This window comes from Scomber scombrus, chromosome 10, assembly GCF_963691925.1.
Source record: "Scomber scombrus chromosome 10, fScoSco1.1, whole genome shotgun sequence".
Lineage (NCBI taxonomy): Eukaryota > Metazoa > Chordata > Actinopteri > Scombriformes > Scombridae > Scomber > Scomber scombrus.
This window is the reverse complement of record NC_084979.1, coordinates 14,288,061-14,305,480: the sequence shown is the minus strand read 5'-3', so window position 1 is coordinate 14,305,480 and position 17,420 is coordinate 14,288,061. Positions and strand designations below refer to the sequence as shown.

At 38.6% G+C, this 17,420-nt stretch overlaps 1 protein-coding gene across 1 annotated transcript in view; it reads left to right on the top strand.

Moving 5' to 3' along the window:
* Positions 1-16,265, top strand: part of gnai3 (guanine nucleotide binding protein (G protein), alpha inhibiting activity polypeptide 3) — a 16,584-nt gene extending 319 nt beyond the window's left edge. The window contains exons 1-9 of the mRNA XM_062426673.1: positions 1-206; positions 7,265-7,307; positions 7,817-7,958; positions 8,065-8,222; positions 10,160-10,288; positions 11,398-11,527; positions 11,647-11,800; positions 13,350-13,557; positions 15,153-16,265. The exon at positions 1-206 is cut by the window's left edge and continues 319 nt beyond it. Coding sequence (XP_062282657.1) covers positions 89-206; positions 7,265-7,307; positions 7,817-7,958; positions 8,065-8,222; positions 10,160-10,288; positions 11,398-11,527; positions 11,647-11,800; positions 13,350-13,540 — 1,065 coding nt within the window. The 5' untranslated portion in view covers positions 1-88 and the 3' untranslated portion in view covers positions 13,541-13,557; positions 15,153-16,265. The remainder of the gene's footprint in view (positions 207-7,264; positions 7,308-7,816; positions 7,959-8,064; positions 8,223-10,159; positions 10,289-11,397; positions 11,528-11,646; positions 11,801-13,349; positions 13,558-15,152) is intronic.
* The last annotated feature ends 1,155 nt before the right edge of the window (positions 16,266-17,420 follow it).

The following is a 17,420-nucleotide window of genomic DNA, read 5'->3' as shown; positions in this document are numbered from 1 at the left end:
CCGACCCGAGAGCTATCTGACGGCGTTTCACTTCAACCCATGCTCCTGAAACCTCGATCCGACACTAAAAAGTTGTTCGAAGGCAAACATGGGCTGCACGATCAGCGCCGAGGACAAAGCTGCAGTGGAGAGGAGTAAAATGATTGACAAAAACCTGCGAGAAGACAGAGATAAGTCCTCCAGAGAAGTGAAACTGCTTTTACTCGGTAGGAATCATGTTACTGGTTCTTTTTTTCTTCTTTTTTAAAAATGTTATACATGCATTAAATTAGTTTTGATCATCATAGGGATTTGTGTACTTTTAACTTTCTCACATCTTTCTTACATCGTCTTCCATAGTCCCCTCCTCTTTCTGTTGGTTTTATGCAGCTGTGGCTCATCATTTCTCAGCTGACAGAACTTGCAGAGGTAAACCAGATGTTGGTGAGAAGGCAACTGCAGACTTAGTGCTTTTCTATCAGTTATGAGTTGTTGAAAGGTAGAAAATAGCTAAGTTCAGAGGAGACGGTTTGTTGACAAGTGTTGTCACTTGTCAATGAGCACGTTGTAACTCCTGCAGGCCTGTTTCACCTCAGTGCTTAAACCTGACAGCAGCAGGGAAATGCCCACAAAGACTGTCCTGGGTCAACACTAAGAAATTAGAAATAAATGGTGCTGCAGTATCTGTGTTGGAGTTGATTGTGTCAATAGGCTGTTAGCTGATGGAATATTTAATTTACACTTACATTTATGTGTGATTTTTATGCCTGTGTCAGTGACAGCCATATTTTGGGGTTGTCCTTCCCATTCTGGGAAATGTGATATCTCAGGAATGCCTGGAGCGAATTTCATTACATTTGGCACAAATGTCCACTTGGACTCAAGGATCAACGGATTCGATTTTGGTGGTCAAAGGTCAATGTTACTGTGACCTCACAAAACAGAATTTTTGCCATTACTCATTACGCTAATTATGACAAAGCTTCACGTGAATGTCTCATAGGATAAAATAATGAAGCAGCAATGATTTTTGAAAAATGATACAATACATTAAACAATAGATTACAATTATATTATAACACTATATTCAACATTTTTATGAATGAATTATCAGCTTATCAATAAATGAACGAATTGCTTCTGCTTTAAGGATATTGAAATAACATTTTCCAGTTTTCAGGTTCATTTCGCTCTGCCCCATCTTTAGTCATTTACTTAAACATATTTTAGAGTTTGTCCGCCTTTATTTGAAGCATTTGGCTATTACAGTAAATTTCAGTTTCAGTTTTGCTGGAACAAAAAAAGTTACTTCCTGGTGGGTGTCATGCACTAAGTGTGCACATTTTAGCACTCTTTCATTCTAGTGCTGACCACTGACTGATATTCATTGCCAACCTGTAAACTGACAAACACACACACTGGTACTGACACTCCGGGTGTGGACTGCACAAACGTGCCAGAGGGATTAAATGCCCCGAGTTCAGCAGCACTCAACATTTTTACACTCTCTGCACATTAGCAGGATCCTCGAGCGGACATGTCCTGAACTAGCTTTCTAAAAGAAGTTAAACTCTAAATCCAATTTGTTTACACAACATTGACTCTATAATGAAACATTTCTGGAACAAAATCCCAGTACAGCACAAAGCCTCATTAAAATGTTCACACTGCTGCTCTGGACCGGCTCCAGTTTGTGATGTCAGAGAACTTCCTCACAGTAGAGCTGCTGCGTGAGAGAAAGCTGTGTGAGCTTCAAAAGTTGTCACATCACAAGTGTCAGAGCACCAACAGTTATCAAAACTTTTGAAAATGTCCTACTCTGATAACTTTTGCATGCCCATACACCTGAAACTCCACTTTGATCCAGACTGAAATATGCCTGTTGGATGGACCATAAAAGCTACTGTGCTGTGTGGTTGCCTAATAATGAATTATAATACATTTGCTTTAGGGCTGCAACAATTATTTTCTTAATTAATCAATCAGTCGTTTGGTCAATCAAATGTCAGATAATGGTGAAAAATATCAATCACTGTTTCCCAAAAGCCTAAGCTTAAGTCCACAAATGTCTTTTGTCCCGACCTACAGTCCAAAATCCAAAGATATTTATTTTACTATCACAGAAGACTAAATAAAACAGAAAATGTTCACATTTGAAAAGCTGGAATCAGAAAATTGGAAATGCCCCAAAATGACTCAGATTGTTTGATTAATTATCAAATAGTTAGCACTTAATCATTAGTAATCAACTAATCATTGCAGCTCTACTTGACTTCATGACTTAACACCTGCAAGATTAATGACATTCCCATCAGCCTCAGCTGTAGTTTGTTTGTTTAGTGCTGATTGGCTGGTGAACATTATCCCTGCTTAGCATCAAAGTACTGCTGTGCTTAAATACAGCCTTTACATCTTGTCACTTCGTGAATTTGTGAACACATATCAGCTTTCATAGTTGACAGTTGACGTTTAATCATGGTGGTCTACAAGCCACTAGCATTTTGTCAAAACTGAATCCTGAATTATCATTATTGGTGGAAATTCTACTTTCCCTCCAAGAAGAGGCTGAAAATACTTGTTGAATAGTTCATCCCGCAATTTAAAAAAAAAAACACAAAAAGAAAAGGCACAAAAGAATTTAAAAAACATAAAAATTCACAAACAGTTTGTGCGACTTCTGTTATTTGTTGCAGCCAAGATGAAAAAGTGTGAACTATAGAAGCTGATTGTACTCATGCAGCATTGTCACGCATGTTCACTGCTGTTGACCTTGTGACTGAGGGTTGTTTTTTTATACAAAATGCAGGACGCATAAACGTTCTTCTGAAAATGAAATGATGAAGATAAACAGACATCTGCTGCTGCTGAACTGCTGTATGTAGAGATGTAAGAGACAGATGAAAAGTATGTGCAGTCCTCACTCAGAGGTTTTCATTGTGTTCTGTAACATAATCTCACCCAACCTGATTAGAGAGAAACATGACACGAGAAATAATTGGAGAACCATGAACTTCATGAAATTAAACATTCTATCTGAGGAAGTACAACGAAGTGAAATCATCAGTACACGCAGGACTTGTTGCGCCGTGATTTGTCATGATTTGAGTTTCATGTGCATGTTGCTTTTTCATGGTCCAGTTGGAACCCTTTTTTGCCGTGAACACAACGTCACCGTCCGAACAATGTCTGCTGGGATATGACGCACAGCGGGCTGCACATGAACAAGTTGCATCATCTTAATTGATCGTGAAAAATGTCTACAACAGGCACTTCCTCAAGTTGTAGTTATTAAATCAATCAGTCATGCTGTGTCAAATGGAGAAATTAATTTGCTGATTATAAGTCTCGAGGAGCATTATTAGCAACATACAGCCTTTATTTGATATACTGTAGAAGGATGAGTGTAAAGTGTTACAGTAAATCAGCCCCTGAAATAAATTGTGTTTTATGTTGTAAATTCCCTATAGAAATTTAAATTGTGTTTTTTTTTTTTTTTTACAGAAATCTCACTTAAAAATGATTAATATCTCAACAGTGATCACCATAACAGGAACTACAGTATGTTAACACTCACAGTTATGGATCAAGACTAACATGATTTCCATGCTCTGCAAATTTCCAGATATGGGATGGATTCATTTCTTCTTTCACAGATTTGCTGCTTATTTTCTCATTGTCATTTGTGTTCTCGATCATTTTCCTGATGGAGTCATGATTCTTACAATAGAGGGTTGCTTTCCCATCAGTAGGTTTTCCTTTCTGTTAGTAGTGTTTTCTCTTGCACCTTGATCTAGAAGATATGGCAGAACAAAACCTTGGCAGTAAGCTTACTTTGAGCATTTCAGAGCTGCTAGTACCCACAAGTATGTGGCGATTTTTTATCAGACTCCAGTTTCCACTGTTCTGTTCATAGATTGTGGTGTGGAAGACAAGATATTTTAGGTGGTTGAGTGCTGGGAAGTGAAACTTGAAATAGATTTCACATGAAGTTACATAGAAATTGTTATGAGGATATGGATGAATCCCACCATCAGCTAACTGCTCTGTGAGGATTAACTTCAGGCTGATACGTGTGATGGTGCAACACTACAATGCAGGCTAAAATCTAGTTGTATGGAAACAGTCATTTTTCTAGTTCTGACCACAGAGTCGAAGGGGAAGCGATTTTTCCAGGCAGTGCCCTGTACTCCCTGTCTGTGCCGGGACGAGAGAATTATAGGGGAAAAACAAAGAGGAGTTCTGGTGCTGTTCTTTATAGCAAACCACAAAGCTGGAGAGCCAGCCCACCCTTCCAATGAAAATGGTCTCCTGTTCGACCACAAATAGTGATTCATAAAAAATCTGCATTTGAAATTCTTATTAAATGAGGCTTGGTTTGGAGTCTGACTCCCACATGGGTTTGGACGACTCTTTGAATGCCTGTGTAAGGTTGGTTTGTGAGCTGGCGGGAGGCCACGGTTGATAATCAGCCAAAAAATGCCGTGAATGAGACAATTGGTGACTGACAGAACTGAGGAGAGGGATCAACACAATTTGTCCTCTCCTCCCTGTCTGCGTGAGCGGGTGTAAATCTTTTTTGCTGGTGACAGCTTAACCAAAGAATTCATGGATTTAATTCTTGTTGGCCGGCCATCCGAACATATTACTCTACTGTAAGCCTCCTTGACAAAATTCATCTGTTCTGAAAGGATTCCTGACTGGCAGCGGGAATGTGCTTCGCCACATTTTGAGGGAACAACAATATAAAGACAAAGTTTATCCTTGTTTTAAAATATTCCTCCATTGAGACTTTACTTTCTGGCTGTTTTACGAAAAAAGCTGCCATCCATATTTCAAATTCCAGCGCTTTAAAAACTTCTTCATCCTGTGGTTGCTGATAATTACTGTGATTATATTAAGCAAAAAGAGATTCTGCTGCCAGTGTAAACTCACCCCAGATGTTTATGGAAATAATTTCTCACCGGTTGTCTGAGTTTGACACCAAATGTTTGATTCGCACACATGCTTTCACGCCTGTTTAATTAAACTCCAGCAATGAAAAATTGCTGACTCCGGGGCAAGTGAATGGGCAGCACAGGGGCAAAGCAGGCCCACCACCACTGAGAACTGAGCTCAAATCCATGCAGTGATACATCTGGCTTGAGTATGCATCCAATCATTGATCATCTGTGAAATGGGAATTTTGTGATTTTCTGTTATATTTATACTGTTATAATGTATGATGTTGAATGTCTGTGTTAAAGGTCCAAAACTTTTGATGAATGTATGTGAAAGCCATGGCTTCAATCTGCCTTGAACGCTTCTTCTGCAATGGAACCTTGACTTCGTCTTCATAAGATTGTTTACTTTTCCCCTCAAACAAACAAACAAATAATCAAAGGTTGTCCACATTGTCCACTTGCATATTTCAGATTGGATTTGGACTTGAACATGTACAGATGTATTTGAGAAGTTGACATTTTGAGTACACAATGAGAAAAAAAAGTTAAATCCTATTGCTAAAGTTTGTGTACATAACTGGGGATCAATGGGCACCTTCTAGGAACTAACCAATCAGAACAGAATGGGCTCATTGGGAGTTGGCCTTAAATTGACAGGAGCTAAAACGGCCTGTTTCAAATAGAGGCTGAACTAAGGAGGTCCATAAAGCCCCTCAGAGCAGATCGCATCAGAAACAGAATCGACATAAAACTTACATTCAACTTTCAAAATGAATCAAAATGAAACAATCTGTGCAGACTCTCGACTCAACAAACAGACAAATATAGAGACCATTTAACGACGTAGCCTATTGGCCAACAGTAGAAGTACAAAAATCAAGGAAAATCAGCTAAATTTGAGCAAGTTAACAAAATCAGATTGAGCTGCCGTAATTACTCTATTAACAGTACAATTAATTTAAATGGTGGATTGTACGCTACGCTATGCTTCTGAAATGCTCCCTGTGTGTGTGCTGTGCAGAGGATGGAGCAAAATCGTGTAGCAGCCGAATCGCGGCACTGCCTTGCCCGGTAGTTTAAAAATATTTGAAGTGTAAATCATGCTAACATATTCTAGCTGAGCTGAAGAATATTAATATAGACCTGGACATGTGCATTATATGTCACCTTTAAGAGGGCTTAGAGCAGTTCAGCCAGTCACCCTTGTTGCCAAAACCAACAGAGACCAACAACTGTACTGCAGCCCAAAAAGCATTTCCTCCATAGGTCATTTTTATAAAAGATACATCTACTCATCTGTTGACAGGACACCTCAAAAAGCAAACAAGGTGAATTAATAATATTTACATTATGAATTAATACATCAAGAATACTTAAAGGAATAGTTTAACATTTTTTTGAAAAAAATATCTGCCCACCAGTCACTTTAAAGCACACTTTTTTCTTTTTTAACTATTTTCTAGCATTTTATAGACCAAACAATTCGATTGAGACAATAATCTTCAGATCAATGATGATATTGACACAAATTGCAGACCTACAGTAAATGTACCATACAATTACAATGAACACAATCTGCAGCGCACACACCAATATCACTGCTGTAGTGACTTATTATGGTATGAAAGAGAAGAACCTTTCTGATCAATGAGGAGTCACAGAAGGACATGAAGGTTGTTTTATTTGTAATTGTGTTGTACAGATCTACTATTAGCACAAACACACTTATTTTAAAGACATGGTGAATCTGAAAACGGTCATTAATGTTACATCTGAGTGCTGTCTTTCTGTGCTGGTTGGGTTTAGGTTGAAGAGCCAGTTAATGTGTTTGTTTTTTTGTTGGGTTGGCTTCTTGACTTCATTGCTGACAGACTCTTTAGATCATTTTTGGTGTTTTTATGCCCTTCGTGCTCTCTAACGCCCAGAACAGCTTGATATTTGGTATTGTCTCTGGAAAAACACAAGCTCAGCCAGCAGCATGACAACTGTTTCCTGTTTGGCTGATTGGTGTAGAAATACTGTAAATGTTACTTGTGTGAAGTCATTTTCCGACTTATTATTGCAATCCCCCTCATAACATTTGTGCCAGTCATCAGTTCATCTTTTGTGACAGATGCACACTATTGAGAAAGATTAAGGCTCTCACTTCCTAAAGAAACCATTTCCCACGATGCTCTCTGTGATTCTGCGCTTCAGTCTGTGATACTGTATACGCTGTTACATTATTGGGTTGTTACAGTATATGATCCATCCACATGACACTGATGTCCATGTGTCTTCCTAAGGGCAACAAGAAATTAGTTTTCATGACAATGAAGTATATAACGATTGTCCATCTTTTTCAGGTGCTGGGGAATCTGGGAAAAGCACAATAGTAAAGCAGATGAAGTAAGTTTGTAACTCTGTTCTGATAACAGCACACATGGCATCATATCAAACATCCTGTAAGAAACGTTGACCCTATTTTTGTATTCATTTGACGAAACACAGTCCCACTCCCTCCTTCCCTTTTTCAGCTGCAGTCTTGTTGTCAGAGGTTAATAGTGCGGGGAGAGCTGTAATCACAAACAGGGTTCATCTTTGTGGAAATGCTGTAGAAGCAGAGTAGGAGCCTCATTTTGCTCCACTCAGGCAGAGGAGGAAGCTCCCTTTTACACAACATGTTAAACAAAGGCGGCAGAGGCCAGTCACAGCCTGGCATGACTTGAATAGACTCCCCCATTTCCCACATTAGGCTTGCTGCATGCTCACTGAAGCTCAAATTCCAGGACTAATGACAGTGTTGCATGAAAAATGAGCAAATCTGTAATTTGTCCCACATTTATTAAAGCCATTGTTCACACTTTCATATTGATCTGATCTCTAAAAGCCGGTTTGGAATTTGTTTCCTGTGTCAGAATCATTCATGAAGATGGCTACTCAGAAGAGGAGTGCAAACAGTACAAGGTGGTGGTGTACAGCAACACCATCCAGTCCATCATGGCCATCATCAGGGCAATGGGACGGTTAAAGATAGATTTTGGGGATCCTGCAAGGGCGGTAAGCTAATTTTCACAAAACAGAATTCTTGTAGTTCAGTATGCATCAAGAAATGAATGACCACAGGAAGTTGTTTGAAATGACAAATGATTATGTTCGTTTCCAGGACGATGCTCGCCAGCTGTTTGCCCTGGCGAGCTCAGCGGAGGAAGGGGTGCTGTCGGCAGAGCTGACCAGTGTGATTCAGAGGTTGTGGAGCGATGGTGGAGTTCAGGCCTGCTTTGATCGATCGCGAGAGTATCAGCTCAACGACTCTGCTGCATAGTGAGGACTCTGTTTACTTCTTTACATACAGACATCCGTAAACTTAACAAAATGGCAATTATTGGTCAATTTACAGATTACTGTGGATCTTTTTCAAATTAGTCTTAGAAACAATACTAAATTTGTCCATATGTACATTGAAAGATATCGGTTGCTGCAAATGTGCCAACCATAGTGGTCTATTCCTAGTGCTGTTCTAATATAAATGATTAAGCACAAAATCTACAGTCCTCACTACGTTTAAAAATTCACCTTAAAGTTCAAATGGTCCTCAATTGATTTCCGAATTAATAGTTATTTGATGTTATCTTGGCAATTATAGTGGAAATACTGGTTCCATTAACACAATTTCCTGTGAAATACTTTAATGTGTGGATCTGTTGCCCAGCTAAAGACTTTCAGAATTGTTTATTTAATATCTGATATTAAGAAATATCAGATATTAAAGATTACACACTTCAATGTCAATGTAGGAAAAACATGACAAATGCCATTTTTAACACTGATGTCCTACAATGATGTGTCTGTGCTGTATCATTTTTAATTAAAAACTCATAAAATCAAGCTCTCCTTAGGTTCGTCCATCAAGAGTCTCCCCTCGTTTCCCACCTGTCTTTCCTTATTTCCTGTTAACTCTCTAAGAAAGGCATAAAATTACCAAAAAAATTCCCACTTTGTGTTGCCGTCCCTGCCTTGCAGCTACGCCAGGAAACTCTGTCCAGGGAATCACAAAGAGGGTAATTTGTAAATAATAAGAATGAAGGACTAAAATAACTCAGATAAGCTTTAGCTGGTCATTTCTACACACGAGGACTGTGGGTTTTGTCACATTAGGAGGAATGATTATAGAGACCAGTAACTCTTTCAGTGTACATACTGTTTAGGCATGTGAATATTACGTAAGATATGCTTGATGTGAACCTATTCTTTAAGTGCAAGGATCCAAGAAAAAAAAAGCTTAGCAGTTTATTTTGACTTCTCAAAGAGAAGTTTTCATTCTTAACTCATTGATCTCACTTTCTGAAAATTCCTGACAGAAGTGAAACTACTTTGATGACTTACAGTGAAGTTTGAAATTGCATCAACTATCGTCAAGTTGGACTGCGCAAGACGTTTGTTGTAATCGTGTTTACTTCATCACAAGGAGAATAATAACTGTTAGTGAGAGCAGTGTCTGTAATATTTCCACTGGAGCACAAAAGGAGGGGCAAGATGTGTCTTGTTCGTCAAGGTCTTGTGTCAGCTTGTATAGATGATTGCATTCCTGAAAAGGGAGAAAGACTAAGGAGAAACTGACAGCTGGAGAGTGTCTCTGTCCACTTACAGCTGCTTAGATATCACTTCATTTGACAAAATGGTTTCAGTTTATTGTGATAGTGAACCACGACGTAAAACTGTCTGATGGAGTTAAGTGAAAAAATGCAAACAAAGCCATTTGAGCTAAATATAGTTCAGTCTTGTGTTACCAATCAGATGCGGATAAAGTTCCTGGTTTTCTGTTTCTGTAGCATTTATATCACATTTGCCCTGAGAGAAAGTAACTCAGTGTGAAGGACATGCACTTTGTTTTGAAAACAGCCGAGCTGTCATGGCTCTCAGTGCACTTTGTCCACACTACGAGTCCTGTTTTTACTCAACCCACAAGGAGCCAGTGTTTATCATCCACCAAAATATGAGCCCATATTTAGTATCATTCTGTGGAGTACTCGGATGTCTGTGTGCAGAACAAGCTCGCCACTTCACAAGAAATATTGCTCAAAAAACGGGTTGTCACTTTGCTGCATTGTGACTTTTCCGTGTATTAAAAGCCTGGTTGGTCCCTGGATAACTTGTGCTGGGAGCTGACTGGACTGTAGATTCTGTTTATTAAAATCACACTATGATATGTACATTGGATCTGGGATCATTTTCTTAAACTCATGTTTCCTGTCTTTCAGCTACCTGAATGACTTGGACAGGATCTGCCAGCCGAACTACATCCCGACTCAGCAGGACGTGCTGCGTACACGTGTGAAGACCACCGGCATCGTGGAAACTCACTTCACCTTCAAAAATCTCTACTTCAAGTTAGTACAGCTGTAGTTTACCTGCTCATAAAGGCGCCCTGGCTTCAGGTGTGTTGTTTGTGCAATAAAAAATAATAAAAACTTATTAAGCTTTACTGGCAGTCAGAGCCTGAGCTGGTTTACTGTATTGGTCAACAGTGAGACGTCCTCATTATAGACTTAACACAGTGTTTCCCAAACTGGTGGTTGGGATCCCTCAAAGGGTTGCAAGATGTGAGATTGTTGCTGAGATAGGAAACAAGAAGCAAGAAATTCTGCTGCACAAAATGTGTTGTGCATCAGTGAGATAATGCAAGCATTTATTCACATCTGCGTTATCTAACAGCTGATGATCATCATAAACGCATCCTGAGAAGGAAACAAAATGCTGATTGGAAGGACGGGAAATAAATCCCTGTTGTCCATGTTGTAAATCTAATGCATTTAATCTGTGTTTACAATAAACTGTCATAACATTTTGCTTCATCATATTACATTTTTTTCTTTTGTTTGTTTGTTTTTGGACTGATGCACCTGCTGCCAGGTCACAGCTGACTTGACTTCTCTGCAGCTCTGTTAGTTATCCCATGTTGCTTTAAAAAATTGCACATCAAAGTGCTGATTTTCTGAACCTGTTTTGTAACCGACAAATGCTGCCGACTGGCATTCAGCCTAATATGACCCAACCCCCTGTAGCAGTTAATGTAATTACATTGCTTCAGTCCTTTTACATTATTTTGTCTGGCTCCTGTACTTATAAATATTGGTGAAACATTAACTGTAATAGCCTCCCTGAACTGCCTTTGTAACCCCATAAAAAAACACATTCAGGGATCTGGCAATGTGTAATCACTGAATTGGGGTTGAAGCACACAGCGTTCTGTCACTTCATCTGTGTGTCGGTAAAACAGCTCAGTATAGATTAATTTAGCCTCAGAGGGTCTCAGGTGGAGTTAGAGGCAGCAGACACAAACATGAGATTACAGAGTGAGGTCAGCGGCCTGCTGTATGCATGTTTGTGTGTGTGTGTGTGTGTGCTCTTGCCCTGGATTTTAAGAGGATGCTCATCCTAATAAAACTCTAAAATTAAATGACATTAAAATGAAACTGTGCTTTGTGTCTGTCTCCAGGATGTTTGATGTCGGGGGTCAGCGCTCGGAGAGGAAGAAGTGGATTCATTGTTTCGAGGGAGTCACATCTATTATTTTCTGCGTAGCTCTCAGTGACTACGACCTCGTCTTGGCCGAGGATGAGGAGATGGTAAGTTTGCTTTTGTTCTGCTTTGTGAATCTAAATATATCAGAGACACTAGATTTTATGTTTTCTGTTGAAGAGTGAGATTGAAGTCATGGGTAACTTGGCATCTGCTCTTTCCTCAGAACCGGATGCATGAGAGCATGAAGCTTTTCGACTCCATCTGCAACAACAAGTGGTTCACACAAACCTCCATCATCCTCTTCCTCAACAAGAAGGACTTGTTTGAGGAGAAGATCAGCAAGAGTCCGCTCACAATCTGCTACCCCGAGTACACCGGTGAGACAAACACCATGACAAACTTATCCAACAGACGGAAACGTCATAAACTAACAAATATTCTGGCAGGAGTTTTCTCATTTTTATTCAGTTTTGCTTTCTGTCACATATTCAGAGGAGCAAAGACTTTAAAACATTTTTAAGGAAGCTTGTGTATTATCACTTTATTTAAATGTATTTAATAAGTTAGCTTTAGGTCAGCTTTGTTTTTTGGGGGGGGTTTTTGTTTTTGGTTATAGGAAATATTTATTTCTCAGTCTGCTGTATTGACCTCCTGGATAGTAGAATTATGCTCTTGATTTATTTAATTAGGATTATCAAGAATGTTATGACTTAGGCCTGTTGCATGTGTGTAAAAATGTCCGTTATGCGCTCACAACATAAGTGTGCACGCAAAATTAGTGGATTAGTGAATCAGAATCATTCTAAATTGATAGGCATGCCCGCTATCGGTAATTAGCATACTACCACGCCCCCATTTCTGTATATAAGGAAAGCTCACTTATTGCAAAGAGGACTGTGAGGACTGTGTGTACAAATGTAGAAACACTAGTAGAAGTAGAAGCCAGAAAAGGCTGATTTGGCTGTTAAACATGTTATTGGCACAATCATTTGGAGTGTGATTGTGAATCCTGTACACAGCCTGCAGACCTGTTGCATCACTAACACGCAGTACTTCTGTAACAAAATTAAAAATTGGTCAATGTGTAGATCCGTGGATCTAATTAAATCTCTCTACTGCTGCGCCAGGTGTGCATTTTGTTTTGTTTCTGTCCCAAACAGGCCATGATGTGGCGAAAGCAAAGCGCCACTCCTTGACCTTTCAGGCTATGAGGACACTGAACAGGCTGCTGCATATATCACAGCCAAATCTGATGGGGGAAATTAATCAATGTCACATTCCAATATAGAAATTCCCATATATTAGCTAATGTCATCTAAAAGTGGGAACAGGACATTTTTAATATATTAATAATTTCATTACATTTATGATGATGATTTATGGATTACAATGTCATAGCTATTATTTTAAAATTAGTAACAAAATTGTGTATTATTAGCAATTTCACACTTTTAAATCAATCATTTTTTAAATAATTGTGGTTTAAATATACAGTTGTGAATAATTATTGACCAGATCATTTTTTAAGAATCTGGGACGTTTATGATTTGTGGTCTAAGGCAGTTCTAAATTTGTTCACAGAGTAAAAACTAATTCAGGTAAGAACATATTGATAAATCCTGGATTTGTGTGTATGCAGTGTCTGTGAACATGGCCCATTGTTTGCAGATACTGTAGGATTCACTTTCCTGTTTATAATCATATACATTCTCTGCACAGTAAACTAGGTGCAGCCTAACTTACCATCATGGGAAGTTTAACTCTAAACAATTTACTGTAGCACATTTTTCCCTGTCAGTTTTATTAACTAAGCTGTTCTGATGTCTGTAATGGATTGTGACAGTTGCATCTATTTATAGATCAGAGACACAAGGGATGTAAATCATAACCAACCACTTTCTATAACTGACCTTCTTTGTACTACAGGCGGGCACTTGTATGAGGAGACAGCAGCTTACATTCAGTGCCAGTTTGAAGACTTAAATAAACGAAAGGACACCAAGGAGATCTACACCCACTTCACTTGTGCCACAGACACCAAGAATGTGCAGTTTGTGTTTGATGCAGTCACCGACGTCATAATCAAGATCAACCTGAGGGAAATCGGGCTGTACTAAATCTCCAGGCCCTGCAGGTCAGCACGTCGACTTTCATTCATAACCACAGAGAGATGCCTCAGATGGTGAAACACTGTTATGTTAATCATCTTCTTATTAACTTAACATATTATCATGATTAGTTGTAGAGCTGATCATTTGTAACCAAACCACTACAAAAGTTATTCCTGTTGCACGAACTAAACCACATTAGACCAACAGTTATTAGTTATATTTTATTATGTTATTATAAGTTATTATTTTAACTTTAAGCCATGCTTGTTGCTTATGTATATAATCATGACACAAATATCATGATATAAAAAAAACTGACCATAAGATCAATAAAGAAGTGATTAATAAAAATTAGAATATAAATATCTAAGAGATGATACCTGTCATTTCTATTCAAGTCAAATTATACTGGTACTATCATCATTGATATGGCACATAGTCTAAAACGAAATGAATCTTGTTGAATTTGGTCCAGACACTATCTGGCTCTCACTCTCCCCCGTGCTTCAAGTCATGACAGGATACTTCAAACACTAATGACTGAATAATGTGACTCCTGGCTCCACATGAACATATCTGATGGGCTGAGCTGGTGGGCACCTAAAATACTCAATTACTGGTCAAAAATGTGTTTTATATACCAAAAATGTATTAATATACAAAAAAAGTTCTTACTAAATTGTACTACACACTAAAATTCAAATACTAAATATCATCACACAGGCAAAAAATCAGCATGTTTATGTTACTGTGTGAGTCTTAACATGCTAATATTAGCAATCAGCTCAAATCTTAGGCATAAAAGTTGTGGTTAAAATATCAACCTAAGCCTGAAAAACTGAGACTGAATTATCCTATAATCGCAGCTGCACAGAGGATAAAATAGATGATAGATTATATGTCAGTTTTCTGTTTTTTCTGGTGTGTAAAAGAGCATTACAGCCTTTTGAGATAAAGTGCAGCATGCCCACATACTTTTCATGGTACCAGCTAATGATGATTTATATGAATAACATTGTCAGGGCTTTTTCTCCATGGACATGCCTTTTGCAAGTTAATTATTTCCTGTCACAAGATGTATTTGTTTTTATAGTATTGATAGAGAGACAGTGTAGAAAAGACCAACCGACTAGATAAGAACAGTTTGAACAACAGCACAAGAATAAAAATAACAAACATGACAAAACAGAACTCCCATGCACCCTTTACTCCAACAATAATAGCTCACATTTACTCCATACACTCCCCATACCCCCCCAAGCCAATGTCCCCAACAGGCTTTCCCCATGTGAATACACATATTTTTAACTAAAACAAACTGTTGCTCAGACATTTGTATTTGTGGCACAGACATCAGTATTGTTTACTCCCCTGACATAAAAGAAGAGGCTGGGAAGCAGTTTAATGCAAATACATGAAAAACATCAACAACAACGGCAGACAGGCAGGCAGGCAGGCAGACAGAGAGCTGTGTGTTGAACCTTGATGGACTTATGTCACACCAATATCAGAAGATCTCATCTGGACTAAGAAATTTCACATAAATCACTAGAAGGTTATAATGATAGTAAAAATTATTTAAAGCTTGGTGTAAATGATCATTATCTTTTCCTTGCAGGTGTCAGAATGAGAATCGTGACTTCTGGGCCAGCACGTGTTGTCTGCAGAGGGCGAATTGGAAAGTAGGTGTTACTAAGGACTGAGCAGGTGGCCATACTGTGTGCAGGACCAAGAAATTCCACAATTTGGGGACTTGCTACCATGATCACTTTTGTCTTAATAAATTTCACAATGCAGAGCATATTGAGAGGAAGTAATTAGTGAGGGAGTCTTGAGATTTTCACCGCTGAGGGTCTGGCAGGTGAAGCCCCTCTGATGTCTCTCAAATCCAGCTGACACATTTATACATTTGTCTGCCATATGCACAAGGACCAAAGGAGACTGCCTGTTCATCAAATCCATTTCTGCATTTCACAGTTTAACAACTGTCATGTAAATTCAGTTCACTTTTGTGTTGCATCTTCTCATAGCTGTAAGACTGTACCACATTGCTTTTACTGAACATTTGCATTTGTTTTATTTTTTTTTCATTTTGAGCTGCGATTATATAGTATTTCCACTTCTGAATGTGTGAATGCCGTAACTTATGTATAGAAAAGCATTGTGTGTGTGAGCAGTTTTGATGTATATAACCTGTCGGGTCTGGGATTATTTAGCAGCATAGCTGTCTACATAGTTATTTTCATTTTAACTACACCACATGGTATTGATTGAACAATATTTTTATACTTATGAGACATCACTGCAAATCAGTTTTGTGAAGGGATATCCAGATTTCTTTTCTTTCCATAGGAGTTTAAATATGACTAATATTATTCACTTTCAATATAGAGGCCTCCCTTTTTTCCCCCAAGTTATTTTTTTAAATCCTATGGATACTAGTGAAGAAACAAAAACACACCCATGAAAACTATGATAATAGCTTGATTTAGCCAGAGGTTGTATTTGTTTCCTTTGGCTGTAGCTAAGGAGGTCTGTTGTGGATACTGTATATACTGTAGTGGAGCTCAATTTGGGTTAGATCAGTCACTTCCTGCACAGAGAAGGCCTGGTAGCCTGGTATTTACACACCACTTTAAATCTCTGCATTTGTATTGGTTCACTTTAATGTCATTAAATGATGGCACAAAGCTGTCTCCTCTTTGTCCTGTTTTTAAATGCCAAACCAAAATCTCACCACAAGCAGCACCAATCAGTTGAAGTCCATTATGAGGATTTGTAAACAGATAAAAGTCACACTCATGGGCGCGCAGGTGGTCGAGTGGTTAAGAGCACATGCCATATACACAGCAGACCCCGGTTCGACTCCCACCCGGCAGACCTTTCTGCATGTCACACCCCCCCTCTCTCTCCTGTAATTTCCTGTCTCTCTACTGTCAAATAAAGGTGTCTGTGCCAGACAAAATCTTAAAAAAAAAAAAAAAAAGGCTCACTCAAACAGTACAGGGAAGGAGGTAATATAAATTGGGAAAACTTAGACTAAAAAAAGCTTAAGACTAAAGCAATACATCTGTGTGTTTAAGCTGAGGGCCCAGCTGCTGAACACACCACAGCTCACCAATATGGCCATACTGACTTACTGTACCTTATGTGTTGAATACATCACTGTATTCAATCTACAAGGCAACACGGGAGTATGTGGAGACAGATTATCAAACACAACAAAACCTTTGAACCTGAAATCCTCATTTTGTGCATGTTTAGTGAAATCTTAAAAGAAGGTCACAAATAAATAGGTTTATCTTTTAAAAGGGGTAAGTAATTTCCTGAAATGGCTGGGTACTGACATTTTTAGCAAGAATCTTTCAAACAGGAATAAGTTGTCCATTTGGGGACTGCATTTATTTTTGGCTGCAGATTGGTTGAGAGTATTGAAGGCACCAGGACGGTGTACAGTATGTGGGATCGACTCAAAATAAATTACGCCGCCTGTGTTCATCATAATGAAGGAGCACTGGCTCACTGATGTGTTTCTAATAGGTTTTTGACAGCAACAATGGAGCTGGATGGCACAGAGGAATAAGCTATGTAAAGTAAGGCTTTGTCTACACATGCAATACTTGTTAGTAGGATCAATTCATTGTTAGTTTTAGTCTTTTCGTGGGATTTGTTGTTTAGCAGAATTTGTGTTTTAGCAGATATTTTCTGTAAAAAAGGCTCAACAGTAAACGTCTTGTAAGGATTAAACTGCTTGTTTTCAAATTTTGACTGATGGAAATTCTGAGTCACTCTGAGAAGAAGTTTGATGTTATGAATAGAGTTCCTACGTTGCCCTGGAGTTTACTAGAAAGCACCAAAACTGGTGCAACTTTAAATATGTGAATGG